The 19,011-nt window shown below is 36.1% G+C and overlaps 2 protein-coding genes across 3 annotated transcripts in view; one reads left to right on the top strand and one right to left on the bottom strand.

Moving 5' to 3' along the window:
• Positions 1-19,011, bottom strand: part of DHX57 (DExH-box helicase 57) — a 117,702-nt gene that overhangs the window by 68,086 nt on the left and 30,605 nt on the right. Inside the window, exons 4-5 of the mRNA XM_064494566.1 lie at positions 8,039-8,141; positions 5,655-5,732 (exon numbers count right to left, since the gene is read on the bottom strand). The gene's annotated coding sequence lies outside the window, so the exon portion shown is untranslated. The remainder of the gene's footprint in view (positions 1-5,654; positions 5,733-8,038; positions 8,142-19,011) is intronic.
• ARHGEF33 (Rho guanine nucleotide exchange factor 33) overlaps positions 8,167-19,011 on the top strand; it is a 43,972-nt gene continuing 33,127 nt past the window's right edge. For both annotated transcript variants that reach the window (XM_031466865.2, XM_031466866.2), the window contains exons 1-5: positions 8,167-8,191; positions 9,733-9,782; positions 17,401-17,565; positions 17,894-18,015; positions 18,344-18,486. In XM_031466865.2, coding sequence (XP_031322725.2) covers positions 8,167-8,191; positions 9,733-9,782; positions 17,401-17,565; positions 17,894-18,015; positions 18,344-18,486 — 505 coding nt within the window. The remainder of the gene's footprint in view (positions 8,192-9,732; positions 9,783-17,400; positions 17,566-17,893; positions 18,016-18,343; positions 18,487-19,011) is intronic.

Genomic DNA, 19,011 nt, shown 5'->3' with positions numbered 1-19,011 from the left:
AGTTTCCTTCTGTATAAAATGGATGGTAACATGCCCTGTCTATTACGTGCTACAGTGATCAAGTGAGATAATGGATGTAAGAATGCTTTGGAAACTATGACACAGGTACAAAAACAAGGTCACGAAATCCATCATTTCATGAAATACATGTTGCTTTTAGGCTGTATAGAAAAAAACAAATAACCCCTTTAATAATTTTTTTCAAAGCACTTCTCTACATCACAAAGATCATATAGACTTTCCTCCCTGAAAACGTTTGCAGGATTTGTCCTGATGAATTACTTTAGTTTCAGGGGAAAATATTTCATCACCCTACCCCCAACATAAAAGTTCTCATTCTGCTAAATTAGAAATGTGCACTGAAGACCCATTCAATAAAGGACACTGAAGTGGAAATTAACTCCAGTCTGCTTCCAATTAATTTCAATTCCCCAAAGTGCCAAACTTTCCTTTTCTGTCACAGCAGTAATTGGAAAGTAATAGACAATCCTGAGTTTTTGTGGTCTTATGCCTGCATTTGTGGGGGGGGGTTATACATTCTAGGTCAGTATGGGGGAGGGTGAGGAGATTTTTTTGGTATTCTTTAGGCTTCTATTAACTTTATTAATAGTATTAATTTTATTATTCGAATTAATTTCACAAAAGTCTGGCTATAACTTTTTACGTTAATGTTTCAACATTCTTATTTCTCTATTGTAATAACTTTAGAATCTTTGTTTTTAAGCAGCAGAAACCCATTTTAAAAGAAAATCCTTCCCCAAAAGCTACAGTCTGAATCAGACAAGAACAGAGAGACTCTGGTTGAAGGGGTTGGGAAGGGGGGCCCAGAACCTCACCAGCTTGGTGACTTTCTCTCTGTTCCCAAGACAGGCTCAAAAAAACCTGAGGGCTTCCAAGTACAGACTAAAAGCCATTGCTCTATATAATCATCAGGCATGGTTCAGAGACAAACAGGCTTTTTCTAAAAATTTACTAGTATTTTCTCAAGGGTCTGCCAAGGCCCAGAAGGATGTTTTTAGAGGCTATTATTGCTATTGTAGAGATGGAAAGAAAGGAGGAAGGCTGGCAAAGAGTAGAAGCATGTTAACTTGGTGAGAATGTGGCAGCATCTGATTTATTCAAGGGGAGGCAGTGATGCAAGTACTATGAAGGGCAGAGTAAGAATTACTGGGCTCAGACAGTGAGAGATTCCCATACAAAATGAAGTGGACCGCAAGTGAGATCTCAAAGGGAATTTCATAATGTAGTATAGCTCTTTCCAGAAAAAGTCTTACTACTTTTCCATGCAATCCTGTTGTTATTCTTCCTTTTAAGAGGCACCTTTCAATATATATTACTCATTAATAAGATCATACCCTTCAAACTAGTAATTCTCTTCTGGAAACCTAGCCTAAGGGAAAAAATGTCTTAAATGGGGGAAAAGCTATATTCTTTTTTATATTCCTTTATTAGAAGGAAAACCAGAACATGATCCTAATATTCAATGATTGGAGGACGCAAAGAAAACAATGACACAATTCCTCAAACAACTATTTTTCAGTAATGAACTATACTGATTGTGAAACTATATGGAGAAGTCCAGGAGTGAATCCACCCGCTCTGAAATCACAGAGCCCTGAGTTCCAATCCTGGCTCCCTCTGCCATTTCTTGTTTGTGATCCTGGGCACATTATTACCTCATTTCCCCAAGCCTCAGTATTCTCATCTGTAAAATGAGGATAATGATCCATGCTAAACAGGATCAGTATGAGGATTCAATTAGATGTGACAATATAAATAAAATATGAAACATAATGCTTCGCACATAGTAGCTGTTCAATAAACGTTCGTTCTCTCTCCACTGTTCCTTTTATAGCACATGGGAAGATATTTATTCTCTATCAACAGATTTGTGGACAAACGTAAGGAAATACACAATTTCCTAGGAAAATATAAATTATAAAATTAAGTTAAAAAGTTGGATAGACAAATTACCTTTGAAGAAACTGAATAGGATTTAAAGACCTGTCTATCTTTTTAGAAAGGCACCAAGACCAAATGTTTTCATAGCTATGCTCTACTTATCTTTTAATGAACAGACAATCCCAATTTAATTGAAAATTTTCTAGATTATAGAAGGTAAAAAAAACTCTAATTCACCTTAAGAAGCTAGCATAAACTTAATGCCCCCCCAATAGAATAAAAAAAAGCAAAACCCAATAAATCCTCTACAGATCAAAATCACTCATGAATATATAGATGCCAAAATGTCTAAATAGTAACAAATAGAATCTGGCAGAGTACCAAAAAAAAGCTAAGCCCTATGACTAAGCAAATATTCCAGGAATGTAAGGATGATTCAATATCAGGGAATCAGTATAATTCATTATAATAATAAGTCAAAGGAGAAAAAGGTAATTCTATCAATAGCTGCTAAAAGGACTAATAAAATACAGTAGCCATTCCTAATAAGAAATTTTATGGGGGATGGTATAGCTGAGTGGTAGAGCATGTACCTAGCATGCACAGGGTCCTGGGTTCAATTCCCAGTAACTCCATCAAAATAAACAAATACTTAATTACCTCCTCCAAAATAAAAAAACAAACAAAAGAAAATTAAAAAAAAATTTTTTAAGAATTTTACTAAAATAAGACTAAAGAGACACCTGCACCCCAGTGTTCATAGCAGCACTATTTATAATAGCCAAGACATGGAAACAGCCTAAATGTCCATCAACAGATGACTAGATAAAGAAGATGTGATATATTTATATAATGGAATACTATTCAGCCATAAAAACTGACAACATAATGCCATTTGCAGCAACATGGATATCCCTGGATAATGTCATTCTAAGTGAAGTAAGCAAGAAAGAGAAAGAAAAATACCATATGAAATCGCTCATATGTGGAATCTAAAAAAAAAAAAAAAAAGAACATAAATACAAAACAGAAACAGACTCATAGACATAGAATACAAACTTGTGGTTGCCAAGGGGGCAGGGTGTGGGAAGGGACAGACTGGGATTTTAAAATGTAGAATAGATAAACAAGATTATACTATATAGCACAGGGAAATATATACAAGATCTTGTGGTAGTTCACAGCGAAAAAAATGTGACAATGAATATACGTATGTTCATGTATAACTGAAAAATTGTGTTCTACACTGGAATTTGACACTGCAAAATGACTATAACTCAATAAAAAATGTTTAAAAAAAAAAAAAGACTACAGAGAAATTACTTAAGCGTGATACCTGTTATTTACCAAAGGTAGAAAATGTGATTCTAAATGACTTTAAAGCCATTTATATTAAAACCAGAAGGTAGATAGTGATATCCACTGTCACCATTATTAGTAAACATTATTCTAGAATCTCTAACAAATACAATAAAATATAATGAAATAGCCAGTATAAAATTTGAAAATGAGGATTAAAAATTACCTAGAAATATTTATTTTTAAAATCTTCCATAACTAATAAAGGAATTTAGCAAGGTGGCAGAGTACAAAATAAATACCCAAAAGAAAAAAAAAGAGAATAAAAAACCAACTAGAGAGACACGGAAATGGAAAAAAATGCCATTCACAATAGCAATAAAAACTATAAAATCCTTAAGAATAAATTTCACAGGAAAAGAACAGGAACTTTAAGAGAAAACTATAAAATCTGATTGAAAAACATAAAGCAAGAGATTCAGACAAATGAGATGAACTATATTGTTCTTGGATGACAAGATTCAGTGTAAGAAAAATGCTAATTTTCCTATATTAATATATAAATCTGTGTAATTTCAATGAAAATTTCAGTATTTTTTGGTAATGGATAAAATAATCATGGAGTACATTTATTTATATGGAAAAGTAAGTGTTAGGAAAAGCAAATCATAAAAAAGAGTAATAGCTGATTTGCCTCACCAAGTATTTTTAAAACACTAAAGAACTGTATAATTTGTGATTTTGGCATAGGAACAGAGAGAGAGATCAGAATGGAATAGAGAGTCCATAATAGATCCTGGTGTACATGGGAATTTAATACATCATAAAAATGATATTTCAATTCCATGAAGGAAAAGGATGACTTACATAATAACTAGTGTAGCTACAAGTGGCTATCTGGAAAATAAGGAAATTGAACACTCCCTTGCTCCATACATAAAAACAAAATCCAGATGCATTAAATACTTAACAATAATAAAAAACCTTAGAAGAAAATTTAGGAAAAAATATATATACAAACTTTTGGGCTGAGGAGAGCTTTTAAGCCAACTCAAGAAACCTAAAAGCAATTAAGGGAAAGTTATTTAACTTCATAAATTTAAAAATGTCTCAAGAGCAGAAGTGACCACAAAGTCAAAAGACAAAAAGATACATGGGAAAAGAGATGTCATAATTCATAGGACAGATAAAGATTTAACCTATATTATATAAAAGCCCTTATTCATTGATAAGAAAAAGGCAGATGACCCTATAGAAAAATATGCAAAGCAGAGGAATAGATGGTCACAGAAGAGCAAATCTCAAGGTCCAGTAAGTATATGTAGATATGTTCAACAGCAGTAGAAATTAGCCAAAGTAACCATGAAATATCACTCTTCACCTATCTGACTGGCAAGAACCAAAAAGTGTTAACATCCACTATTGGCTAGGATGCAGGAGAAAAGGTACTCATGCAGTATTCCGGGAGGAAAAGAGAATAAATACAGTCTTTCTGGAAAGCAGCCTAGTCATATCTATTAAAGCCCCACATACATAAAAGCACCAGTATGTGTGGCTCTATATACCAGGATATTTGTTGTAGCATTGTTTGTAGTGACAAAATAATGGAAATAAAGGGAATGCCCATTAGTACAGGAATGATAAACATGGGTCATTCGTACCATGGATATTATGCAGCCATTAAAAATAACTTTAGATTGATATCATTTAACTTGGAAAGACTACCATGATGGATTAACTGAGAGAGAGGATGCAGAGAGATATGGTATGACCCTACAACAACAGCCCCACCCCAAATATGTACATTCTGTATATACGTTCAGATATGATCCTACGAGGATGGGGAAAGGAATGGAAGAACACCAGCAGATGGTTAACACTGGCTGGGACTAGGGAGGAACTCTCTGCACAGATGGCCACAATAAAAACAACATGGATAATAATGATCCAATTTGTAAAACAAAGTAAAATGTGTATGCTATAACATAGGTGAAAAAGGAGATAAAAATGACAGGTAGGCTCCATTAACAATCATGTAAAACATTCAAGAGAAAAATGATTGCCTGGTAATACAATCAAATGATCGCGATGGCTAAGTAGAGGCATTATAGTTGCTTTATTCCCTCTACATTTTCTAAATGTTTTGAAATGTAGTTTGGTTGTTTTTGCAATTAAATTTAAAAAAATAAAATTTCTCATTTATTTTTCAGCAATCACATACCTCTTATTACTCCTTGAAATCAGTAACCATTTGTACATATGTGAGCTTGATGATGTCCTAGCTCTGAAAATGCACAAATTTACATTTTATCTATGATTGATGAAGTTTTTTTGGTTTGTTTTTAATTAGTTGTAGATTAGATAATTAAATCGTCTGGAATTAATTATCCATAAAAATATGGCTTTATGTATTTCAAATTTTTTTTTCCCCAAAAAAAGGTAACAGAAATCACCTCTAACAATTATTTTCAAAGCTGTGTGGCTTTGAGCAGGTCACTTTTCTTCCTCTCTCCAGGCCTCAGTTGCTTCTCCTATAAATGAAGAAATTGGATTAAATAATTTTCTCAGTGCCTTTTGGCTTTCACATTTTGTGATTTAATTATATTCATTATGGAATGCACTAAATATTAAATAAATGGTCAATTGCTAAGGAGAAGAAACTTTTCACCTTAGCAATGCTTATATCAGCTAGGAAAGAGATTCAGACAGCTAGGGAAGATGCCTTATCTTGACAAAGCTTTCATGCTCACATGAAAAGTGTACAAATGTACAAGATTCCAAATAGCAGGTGGCCTTCACTTCGGGCCTTTCTTTATTTTATATCCCTCATTTATAACTGCGTAGCTATTGACCAATGCTTTTTCATCCATATGCACCCTCCAGGCTCTGGCAATTTTATCATTTTTCCTTTACAAACCTCAATATGTGAATGAAACGGCAATTCTATTTTGAGGTATAAATTACATAGGATAAAATGCACACTGTCAAAAATACACATTTTGATAAGTTTTGACAAATTTATGCACCTGTATAACCACTAACCACAATTAAGCAACAAAACATTTTTATCATCCTAACAAGTTCCCTGTGCCTTTTCCCAGTTAACTCTCACTTCCTGCCCTAAGCAACTACTGATCTGCATTTTGTCATTATGGAGCAGATATGTCTTTTCTAGAGCAACGAACAAAGTTATAACTTGTGTTTTCTCAATCTTGGATAGTGTTAATATATTTTGACTGTTTTAATCAGGTTTCTTTTTTTTATTTTTTGGGGGGGAGGTAGTTCAGTTTATTTATTTTATTTATGTATTTATTTATTTTTAAATGGAGGTACTGGGGATTGAACCCAGGACCTCGTGCACACTAGGCACATGCTCTATCACTGAGATATACCCTCCCCCTTCAATCAGGTTTCTTAATTGCAAAGTAACAGAAAACAATTCTGTCTGATTTAAGCAGCAAAAAAATTTGTTAAAAGGTTATGGGCAGCTCATAGAATTGCTGGGAGCCCAGGGAACCGAGTTTGGGATTATGCAGACAGCAGCAATGCCCCCAGTCATACAGTACAGCTGTTCTGGTAAGGAAAGCACCACTCGCAGCAGCTTGAGTTACCCACACTGTCTGTACCAGATCATGGTCATTATCGCTACCCTCACTGCTGCTGCTGTCTTAGGAATTATTTTTGTTTCTAAGAAAGTAGAAGATATTTAGGTATATCTGTCTCAGGAAATCCTCCTGCAGCTGCCAGTGTCAGTTGGGGTGGGTGTATCAGAGAAGCATCATGTGTCCATCATACCTTAGCTGCAAGGGAGGCTAGGAGAACCTGGCACTTTCAGCCTCTGTAAGGAGAGGCCTCTGATCAAGCTGCATAAGGTTGGGAAGTTCCCCTATTACTGGAAAGGTTTACAATTCTAGATAGCTAAAAAGAGGGCCAATGTCCACAATACTGATTATTTTTGATTATTAGACTGCATTCTGAACTGGCAGTTTCAAGTCTAACAGTCACAACAGCCTGGCCACATTTAACAAGCATCTCCTGGTGTAAAGGGGTCTACCAGATGCTAAAAGTGGGGACAAGTCCTCAAGGAATTTACTAGTTAATGAAATAGAAACAGATATATTAGCCTTCATACTTACTCAAGTTAATTTCCCTGAACTATACCCTGCTATTAAATCAATGGGTTTAAATTAATTGATTTGATCCCCAAAAGAATATAGCATATTAAAATCTACCATAATTTTAAGTAAGGAATTTCATACTTACTGACAAAATATTTACCTTTGCGTTTAAAGCTAAATACTCAACTTAATATTTTCACTCTTCTGAAATTGCATATACTACATGTTGCCACAAATGTCTGTGTTTATTTCAGTTTTTTAAAGTTAACACATAATAAACAACAAAGACTTACTATATAGCACAGGGAACTATATTCAATATCTTGTAACAACCTATAATGGAAAAGAATCTGAAAAAGAATTTATATATATATATATCTACATATATATATAACTGAACCACTTTGCTGTATGCTGAAACTAACATAACATTGTAAATCAAATACACTTCAATTAAAAAACTTTCAGCTCTTAGAATGCCAAAATTTGAGTTAGTATTCATCAGTTATCAAGTATCGAAGGAAACAAGGCAACATGAATAGTTGGCAGAAACAAATATAACATTGATCTAGACACCCAAGAACTTAAGACATTGAATTATCAGGTACAGGATACAAAAATGTATGAAATGGTTAAAGAAATAAAACACAAAACAATAAAACAACAGTCAAGTAAAAAATAATAATAACGCTAACACAGAAAATAAGTCGTCACTTCACCTGTTCCACCTGCTGTCTCTTACTCTTCATTTCAATGGACAGGTCCGGGGAAGAGAGGATGGCCTGATCCAGGAACAGTGAAGATGCAATGTTGAAGAATAAGCTGGAGGAGAGAAGAAACAGGCACCATGGAAAAAACCAAAACAAAGCAAGGTTAGATTTCTCCTGTATCTTGCTTTAAGGCTCAGAATTTAAGAAATGCAGGTTACAGGCTTGTCTTGCTGTTGTTTCAAAACAAGATAATAGTTAACTTGACTAGTCTCATTTCCTCATCATAACAGAATGACCAGAAAGAGCAGAGACTTGGTGCTGAAGAAACAGGAAATGCTACATGTGTGTAATTTGGTCCGAGTAGTTATCTTAATTTTCTTAGCAGCAACTTTAGGACTGCTTCAGACCAACCTGCTGAATAAGGCCAAAATACATGTTCAACTAAGACATTCAACACTTTCTTGGCTGGCCTAGAAACACAAGGGCTTTCTCTTTTAATCTTTACCATACAGAATCAACCATACAAAAGTAGGTTCTGTGATCATCTCCAAATGACAGGTGAGGAAACAGTCATAGAGATGTCGGGTGATACTCACAAAGTGTCAGTGTTTGATCTGGGAGCCTGGCCTCTGTTCCCAAGTTCTTGTTCTTGCCATTAAATGGGCAAAGTAGTCTTTACTCAAGCTTGTGTGGGAATTTTGGCAATCTCAAACTATCTGGATTTTACAGGGACAGCCTTCAGTGTATGAGTTCTGGGCTGAGGTTATGCATTATTTATGAACTTAACATACTGAGGCTTGTTCCTCTAAGGAAGGGTCTCCTGTACCCGCATTTCTTAGGAGAACAATATACACACCCATACAACTAAATGTTTGCAACCAGGGGTTTTGTCTATAAACTGCCTGATTCATACATGTGACACAAGGAGATGTAGCAGAATGGATAAGCACAGGCTGCCCGTGGGCTTCACATTTTACATGGTTGCTTCCTCTCCAGGGCCAGTGTGATTCTGAATGGTACATTCTAGGCCAACCTTTCTTCCTCCTTAGGTGTAAATGGTTTCTATAACTTATTACATCCTTTGTGTTTGGCCTGTGTTTCACAGTCTCTAATGTTGACAATTCTGTTTTCTTCCTGCTTGAATTCTTTCCAGACCTTTGCTTGACAATTCCCTTCTATCAACCCTCTTGCCAGGAGGACAGCAAGATTCCCTTAGCTGATCTGGACAGTGACAGGAGGGCAGAGGTCAGAAGTTTAGCAAGGATGAGAGGCAGGAGAAGGAAGGGATATTTTACACAGGCCTCCTGAGAACAACAGAGTGACAGCTGCATAGCTTCCTTCCTGCCTGTGGAACTGTCCCCTCAGTAAACATCAGTCAACCCCAAGAATAAGGCAGAGACTTTCATGGGCACTCCCTTCTGGCTAACTAATGATTGTTCATCATTCAGTTCGGGAAACTTCCCCACCACGGTAGAACGTGGTTTTCTACTACAAGAGTTGTATCAGGTAGATAGGGTTTGGTCACTGAGATGTAATATACAATCACCTATGTCCATTTATCTTCTGTTCCTGTCGAATCATTGGTTTCCTGTCAGGCAGGCACAGATTTAGGATCTTGTAAGTCCCCTTATTCCCTGCATGTGCCTGAAGAACATAGGGACAGAACGAGCTGCTTGATTAACCAAAGCTCTTTCTCCCTACAGGAGAGAATGAACACAAGCCAATGAATAATCCTTCCACACAGATTTACCAGGTAAAGACATAGATTGTTTCCAGCTCTCCTATGTGTAACACTGATGGCTGTCCTTTATGCATAAATTTTTTTTTTAGCACTCAAAAAAGCTCCCACATATATCATTGTATTTGTTCACTTAAGACTGTGAGATAGGCAGAAGGTTGAGAGCACCATTCATGTTGTACTTTGGAGAGAACTGATTACTGAAGGTCAACTTATCCAGTCTATAAAATACAGCACCACCCCTCCCACATCAGCTCTGCTCTTCTTGACTGCTGCCACCATCACTGTGGCCATTACACTGTGCAGTAACATTTCCATCAGAGAGAAGGAGAGAGAGCAAGTTCTATTTTTCCTTGTTTCTTATTTTAGCAGGGAGAACTGAGAATAGAAGGGGGTTAATAAGGCAAATGTTCAAATACGATGTTAGAAAAAAACTTAAGCTCCTTTTAAAGAATGAGAATAATGTAATTTACAAGGGAGATAAACGTTCTACAAAACATTATGTAAAATGTTTTCAGTGAGAGTCACATTGGGCTGCTTTCACTCTCTTGATAATATTTCTTTGACTTCTATCTTCCAACTGTAATTTGAAGTAAATTTCTGTCCTTAAAAATCATAGAGTTTATTCTGACATAATTTGTAACGTAAAAGCAGCTCGGGTTAGGGAAATCCATGCTTCTCTCAACAGTAAAGGCACTGTTATCTGGAATGCATGAGAAGGAAAAAAGAATTGACAGGGTTTGGTGGGGGTTGGGAGAAAAGGTGATTTTTAAGTTTACTTTAAGGTTTTAAGCCCTGGTAACTAGGAAAAAGAGTGGTCTCCTGGATAGAGATGTAGGAATCCAGAAGAACAGATAGTTCGGAGGAAATGTAATTTAGACTTACTGAGTTTAAGTAACAGTAAAGTGAAAATAACTAGCTTCCAGAAATACCACACAAGAGAGCACTGCTGTGGACCCACTTAGGGCAAGCCAGCACAGGATTATAGAAACATTTTAATTAGGTTGCTCCTAAACCTAGACCAGCAATGAGAGGGGGTAAGGGAAACAGCTTTGTTTCAACTTAATGCATATTTATTGAGCAATTACTACGTGCAGAGTCTACTGCTTGGCCTAATGGGAGATGAAACAGATGAAACAGACATCCTCATTTTTAAGTGTCCTGGAAAACACATACAATTAATATCTCATACAAGGTAGGCTGTTACAAGAATTACAGCAGAAGCATTGACAAAATTTTGTGGGATACAGACAAGGAATGAATTAATATTGACTGAAGGGTTTGAACCAGGCATTTAAGGACAAGTTGATCATTTGGTAAGTGGATCTGGGGAAAGGTATTTCAGGCAGAGGGACTAGCTTGAACAAAGGCCTGGAAACTGGAGTGAGTCTTCATTCAGTGCTGATTTGACGCCTCATGCGTCCAAGACCTCCAAGGTGTGTTCCTCACCCACCTCCCCATCTGTTAACGTCTGGCCTGTGTATGGCATTTGAATGAATGTGACTATCTCTTTAAACTCAGGTATGATTTAAAGCCTGTTATAGATTTTATGTAGGTCACTCCCTGAATGTTGGCTAAACATAGCTGCAGGGGGTGGCCTCATTCTCTTACTGTATCACAAATCCAAGTACATCTGTTCACAGAGGAACAAGTGAAGCAGTGGAAGTGAAGTTGGTCTATATGACCTCTGTGATGCTGTGATCATAACCCCACCCTTGTATTAAAAGAATGCTTCCTAAGCCCTAGTCTGTTTACTCCAAGCAACATTTAACCAAAAGAAGATGAAGGAGGAGAAGTAAACAAAGAAGAAGAGGAAGAGGATGGAGGGAAGCAGGGAGAGGTTAACCATAATAGACACAATCTACACTAAAAAGGGAGAGTAAAAAATGAAATTTGAAGCAAAATGTGACATCTCAGCCATTTTCTATCTCCTTATTTTATTCTCTCAATAGACCCCCCAACCCTACCTGACATTATAGTAAATATTAACTTATTTATTTTATAATTGTCTATCTCCTTCTCTAGAATGTAAGCTCCAAGGGCAGGGATTTAGTACATTTTGCTCTCTGTTGTATTCTCAGAATAAAGTATAGTGCTTGGAATATAATACATATTCAATAAATATTAGTTGAATGAATGAATGAATATTGTAAGATGTGTATATTGCTTTGAGCCAAGAGGTCTGATGAAGTCATTTAGTCTCTGGTGCCAAATGGTGTTTGGAAAATTGTCTGGTTCTTTGCAAAAGAAAGGAGAGATCTTCACATCATACTCTAATCAAAATAAACTCAAAAGTGGATTGAATGATTAAATATAAAAAATAAAACCATAAGAGTTCAGAATTAGTGAATATTTGCCTGTGGATGTGAAACGTCTTTCTAAGTAAAAAAGCACTAATGAAGAAATCACAAAGGAAGGGGTTAGAGGGTTCAACCACATCACAATTAAAAACTTTTCCAAAGTAAAAATATTTTCAACAAATTCAAAGACAAATAACAAAACTGGGAAAATTCCTACAAAAATATTACAGAGGTTTAATGATATATAAATAGTTCATGGAAATAAAAAAGAAAAAACTCCTGAAACCCTAGTAGAATATGGGCAAAGAACACAAACAGACAATTTACCAAAGTAAAATTACAGATGGCTAATAAATAGAAGAAAAGGCTGAAGCTCCAAGAAACAATGATTAAAACAAGGAGTATTATTTTTGACTACCTAATTAGCAAATAATAAAATAAATACTAGTATTTAGTTCCAATGAGTATGTATAAATTGATGGAGACTTTTATGAAAATTATTAAAGTGCAGGAAAAGTGTTAAAATGTTCACATCCCTAATTGATTCCCTGTTCTTTGGATGGACATGACCTCCTTGTTAAGAGTAAGGTACAGTGCCCTAAATTAGGTCACAGAAGCCAACAGGAGTATGAGCACTACCATCTCCCAGTTCATTCCAGGTACAACCACTGTGGAACAAGGTGAATCAGTGTGGTGTCCACTAGGACTGTGCCTTAGCTTAGTGTATTCCCTTTTATTTGAATCCAAGTCTACCCATGTTCCTTCTTGTCATTTATCCTCTGTACATAACCCTCTCAAACTCCACCCCAATTGCTTCTCCAGAGTCAGACTGTGTTGTTTCACCTTTGATTACCTTATTTTGCATATGCATTTTAAAATACTGATCCTATTAACATGAGAAGTGGAGGGTGAGGTCCCCGATTAAGGCAACAGATGTGGTAACTGCACAACTGAGTTCTAGCTCAACTCTCACACACATGATCTGAACTCCAGCTGTGTTTTTGGCTCACTTGTAACCTTAGGAATGTAAACACTTCAGCTTCCACCATTTATATTACTTATGCTTCATACATCCTGTTCAAGACATGTTTTTCCAAATATACTAATTTAGGACACTGTACATAATACAGAATGTTTCTAAGAATATACAACCATATTATTATAACTTTTTAAACCTTCTAGTGAAATATATTTTGCATAGTTATTAATTAACTTAATACATTTAAATTTAATTTAATTTAATTTAATCCCTCCAATATAGTACATTTCCCTTTGGGTCAAATCCTACCTAACATCCTTTGACTCACAGTAATTTCATATTTAGAAATTTATCCTAAGGGAATCATCTAAACTATATACAAACTTTTAAATAACAAGTATTATATTTCAATGCATTATTTATATTGAAAAATTACAAAGAATATAAATTTATAGCAAGAGTGAATGAGTAGGTAAACTCTGATACATCTGTAATGGAATATTATACAGCCATTAAAAGTAATTTAGTTTTATTTTATTTTATTTTTTGGTGGGGAGGTAATTAGATTTACTTATTTATATTTTTAGAGGAGGTACTGGGGATTGAACCCAGGACCTCATCATCCATGCTAAGCATGCACTCTACCATTTGAGCTATATCTTCCCCCAGCCATTAAAAATAGACACAGAAAAAAATGTGAGGGCTAAGGGAAAGGGCTTATAAGAATGTTAGGCAAAAAAAAAAAAAGAAGGGCAGAATCAAAATGTATCTTTAGTGTGATTTCAACTATATAAATATCTGCATTTATATTCATAGAAAAAAATAGAAGAGAATATGTCAATACGTCACTGGTTATATTAAAGTAATGAGATTTGGGGGTGATTCTCTTTTTTTCTTCTTTATTTTCCTCTGTAATGAAAATAATTTAAGAAAATGAGTTACGTGCCCAAAGAAATTCTAACTGAAAAACCATGGGAACCACTCCTGCAGTAATAGGTTTCATCACCAAAACTGCTATTGAATGTTTCCTAGGAACTGAAAGTCCTGTTTGAGCCTCAGTCTCTTTTTACCATTGAGGAATGTTCTTCTAACACCAGAGAAGTTAACTCTACTAGATACATGGTGTATCCAGGAATAGATAAGATAAATTTCCAGCACACCAGGCTTCATATCAGCTTCAATAGTGCCCTGTAAGAATGACTTTAAGATCAACTTCTGCAGGAAGTGTAGAGGAGTAGATCTGGGAAATTTAATCTTGACTGTTCAAAATGTTTTGCTGCCCATTTTGTGTTTTAAATCACTGCATTAAATTAATTGCAATGGATTAATCTGTTGCATTGAATTAATAAAGAAGCCCCAAATTAGGAAGCTGGCAGAAAGACCATGTAACAACCCTGATTTAGGGGGAAACCAAAGCAATTACCATGGCATCCTTGCCATCACGTGCTACTTCAAAATACTCAGGCTTTTGCTCCTATAGAGCCTTTAGCCAGGCATTGGAGGAATTTGGCCTGCCTTGTGGAGATTTCTCAGATCTTGACATTTATGACTTTGTAGAGTTCTCAAGGCATAGGTCCAGTCCCCTGAATTTGCCTCACAGTAGCCTTCCAACCTTAATAATGGGACAGAAAGGAAGGAAAAGTCTGTGTAAAAAAAACAAGTTGGAACAACTTGAATAATTTGTGAAAATTTAGTTTGAGGACTCTGGTGGAAAAAAAAATTGGAAGACATTGACTAGAAGTCACCTTGAGAAGAGTTAAGAAGGCAAGAAAGTGAAAAAGAAAAAAAAAGAGAGAGAGAGAGAAAGAAAATTAAGAGCAGGAAATAGGAAGAATTCGGACTCCTCTCCCCTATTTCTTTGAGCCTAAGATGCCCTCTGTGGTACCGTAGGCTTCGAAGTACAAGTCTTCCCTGAACCTGCCTCCAGTGGGAGCCCGCCTTCAGCGGCAAGATGGAGGGATCATAACCTCTCTAGAGCAGCTTCATGAAAAAATCAACGAGATGAGGAACGTGTTCAACTCGCTGGAGAACAAGGTAGACACCCATTTCTAATCCTTCGGGTGGGCTGTGGGCTGTCAAATAAGAAAGCTGAAGAGAGAACAGAAAAAAGATGATAAGTCCATGTCTCCAGAATATTTTTTATTCACAAAGGAATGGCCAGTTTTACTGCAAAATCAGTCTGTAGCAGCTAAAGGGTTTAAAAGCCCCAAGCATCTTAAAAGGGGTGTCTCAAGTGTATGACTGTATTCACTACAGCATCCCCTCCCTGGCTGGTCAGTGGTTGTGAAGCTGTTTACCAAAGCAGGAGTATTACTTCAGTGGCAGGTCTCCTGGGCTCAAAGTGAACATATGGAAAGGAAGCAGGCTCATAGCTCAAAAGGGTTTCAGAATTCCCAAAGTCCTTATATAATCTGGCTGTTAGGGAAATTTACTGATAGTTTTTAATTTGTTGACAGCTGGGGTTTTACAGGTGAGGAAAAGTCCTTTCCCCTAGGACCCTGCTGCAGCCTTTGGCTCCTAGGGAAAACTCCACACGTCCACCTAAGGGAGCAGTGAAAATGAAACCTATTTCTGTTGGAAAATGGTTCCCTTTTTTTTTTTTTTTACAAGCAGGAAGCCTGAGTGAATGCCAGGTTTCCTTCCTTCAGTTTTAAAACTTGCCTACGTTTTGCTTTGGTATTATATAGCCATCAATTTCATTTTGCTCACAGAGGATGAATTCACATAATGAAGATTACCAGATCAAATGCAGTTGATCTGGTGGTTTAATCCATCATGATGATGGAATTAGGACATGTGCTGAAATCCATCACAAAGATTAATTAGAATTAAAAATGATTGGAATGAAAAACAGGTTACTCATTTTGTTTCCCAGTCTTTCTGCTCCAAACACTTGGCAGGTCCTACTTTTTTCCTCAGAATGGTCTCCTTGGTTCCTCTTATTTCTCCCTCCTCCTAGCCCTCTAAAGAAAACTTCTGAAGCACAGTGAACCAAAAAACTTATATTTTGAAAATGTGGTATAGGAGAGTAAGTCACTTTATAATTGGAGATGCCATTGCAAGTTAGAACCATTTGGATAAACAGATTTTTTTAAAAATGTTTAAAAATATGCATTTGAAGAAATTGTTAAGGTACCTGGATTTTCACTTCCATCCCTTTAAAATAAGTATACTTGGTGGATACTTTTAATTATAGAAAAACCTGCTAAATAGTTTTGTTTTAAAAAGCAATCTAGAGCTAAGCATTCCTTTACTTAGCAGAGTGTAAGATCACAAAAGCCAGGAAAGTAATATTATTACCTTGTTATTATTTTCTTATTGTTATTATTTTCTTAACTTTCTGTCTGTTGAAAATGCCTTTTTCATTTGTTCAATAAATAAAACCGAAATTTAGAAGTGCTCCATTTTCTCCACACTTCTGTTTGTGCGTAATTTTTTGATTTGCCACGTAAAGGGGAGAGAAGAATTAAAATTTCTTGAACATCTTTTATGTACCAAGCATGTACTGTGGGAGGCACCTTACCTATATTTCTTCGTTTAATTCTCAAGACAGCTCTGCGAAGTGTTATTATAGGTATTTTATGAATGAGGAAACCACTACAAAGAGGTTAACCAACTTGTCTCAGGTCTTAGTACTTACAGGAGAATGCTAGGATCTGACTCCAAAATTGACACTCTCCTCAGTTAGAAGTTGACACTAAAAATCCAGGTGTGTATTTCTACACAACCAGGCTTGACAGCTGAAGATGAGTCACATCACTATCAACAGCTGCGCTTCTAACCACTGCAGGTATTTCCTGCCACTGGAAATGCAATTATCTTCTTTTCCATGATATCATACAAGAATATATATAAAAACTTCTTCCCTTTTAAAGAAATATTCAGATACACTTAATTATAACTCTTTATCATTTCATTTTTTAAGGAAAAAATAACTTGAGTTTCTGCAACTTCTCTTAACAACCAGGGATAATAGGACCCAGCCCTTCTTTCATGGAATTCTGAGAATTCAGCATTGTCTTTCACATGCATATGTTGCTTTTCAAGTAAATCTCTTTTTAATTACTGGTGTTACAATAAATAGTAGCTTGCAGGAGCACTTGTAAACTTAAATAATTGCCTGTTTTCCTGTCAGTATCAAGCTTCAGCATGTGCGATATAAAGACCACCCTCTTTTCCCCAGATGAATGGGGCCAGGGTTGCCGTAGGTTGTCCAAACTTTAGTCTGCTAGTAAATGAGGTCTGCACATGTTCAAGAGCCGGGTTTCTCAAACAAAAGAAACATCCAAGGGGTCAGTGGTACCATTTATAACAATTTATAGCAAAGTGAATTCACTCTTTGTGTATTATTTAGTTGCAGGCCCTAGCCTCTGAACTCAAAACTGGCTTCACGGAAGCAATGCAAGAACTGTCAAGAATTCAACATGGAGAATATGCTTTGGAAGAGAAGGTTAAGAGCTGCAGATGTTCCATGGAAGAAAAAGTTACTGAGATGAAGAATTCATTAAATTATTTCAAGGTAGGCCCCTCTTTCTTCTATTTCCCTGCTGAAGAGAGATTTCTGGTCTTAGTAACAGAAGTAGAAAACCTGCCTTTTTGCATAGCAGCCAAATACAGGAATTTCCCTCTGGTCTATTCATTAATTTTCATGGGAAAATATCTATTTCATGTTTTAATTTCTTGGATCTCTGTGTTAAAATTAGGAACTATAACAGAAGTAAAATTTTCATCTCATTCATTTGTTCCTTTAACAAATATATATTAAAAGCTTCCTGTGTACTAGATATTATGTTATATACTTTTAGGCCATATACCAGATTAAATACATATTGATTCTCATTTTTTAGGAAGAGCTGAGCAATGCCATGTCAATGATCCAGGCCATCACTTCCAAACAAGAAGAAATGCAACAGAAAATTGAACAGCTTCAACAGGAGAAGCGAAGAGAATCTCGAAAAGTTAAAGCCAAGTGAGTGTCCTACAGAAAAATCGACCAAAGGAAAACCTATAGGCAATGGCTTATACAAAGGCACTGGGAACACTTTCCCCACTATTGGTGTATAGTCAGCTGGCCACTCAGCTCCACAGGTCAGCATGCAACGAAGGTTATACAGCATCAAAGTTGGTTAATACTAAAAATGAATGGTGACTATTACACAATAAAGGTACTTAATACAATAGAAAGTAAATAAAAATGATGTAAAGTGGCATGTAGAATTTGACTTCAACTATAAAAACATGAACTGACTCTCTTCTTAACCCATTATGTCTGAAGTCCCTTTGTTTCCCTTCCCTAGGAAAACTCAGAAAGAAGAACACGGCTCACAGGCCGGGCCTGCTCAAGCACAAGGAAGCCCCTTCCGTTCAATCAACATCCCTGAGCCTGTCCTTCCAAATGAAGACTTTACAAACCTTTTGCCTTCTCAGGCCTATGAAAAAGGTACAGTTCACAAATTGTATTGAATTAGCCAAGTATTTTTCCTTGATTCCTAGGGCTTAAGTAACACTGAGAATACACACGTCCTCCATCCTTATTAGGGGAAAATGGTGTATCGCTCAGAATTTTTCCTTTTGTAACTGGGATTTAGAAGAATCCATAGGATCTAAGAGATGGGGAGAGTCTACACAATTTTTAAAGATTTTCTTTTTTGGGAAAACCCTAATCTGGGTACTCTGACTTTCAAATGGATTAGAAATTAGTCATTGCACAATATTACTATACCAACTATAGGAGAAAATACTAAAAAATTATTCACTCTGATGAATTGTTTCATTTTCTACATTACTTCTTGATCCTTGTCTCTCTGCAGAGACATAAAAGTGTGTGTTCTCCTTTTTTTTTTTTTCAGCAAAGGTTTCACTGGTATGAGAAGTCCTATCTGCCCTAACTGGCAGGCAGTGCTGTCAGTGGCAGTCTAACTCTGTACTCCCCTCACTTTGGAAAACTGAGCTGGTGTAGTCTGTG

This window comes from Camelus dromedarius, chromosome 15 (genome assembly GCF_036321535.1).
Source record: "Camelus dromedarius isolate mCamDro1 chromosome 15, mCamDro1.pat, whole genome shotgun sequence".
Taxonomy (NCBI): domain Eukaryota; kingdom Metazoa; phylum Chordata; class Mammalia; order Artiodactyla; family Camelidae; genus Camelus; species Camelus dromedarius.
This window is presented reverse-complemented; position numbering and strand designations above follow the sequence as displayed.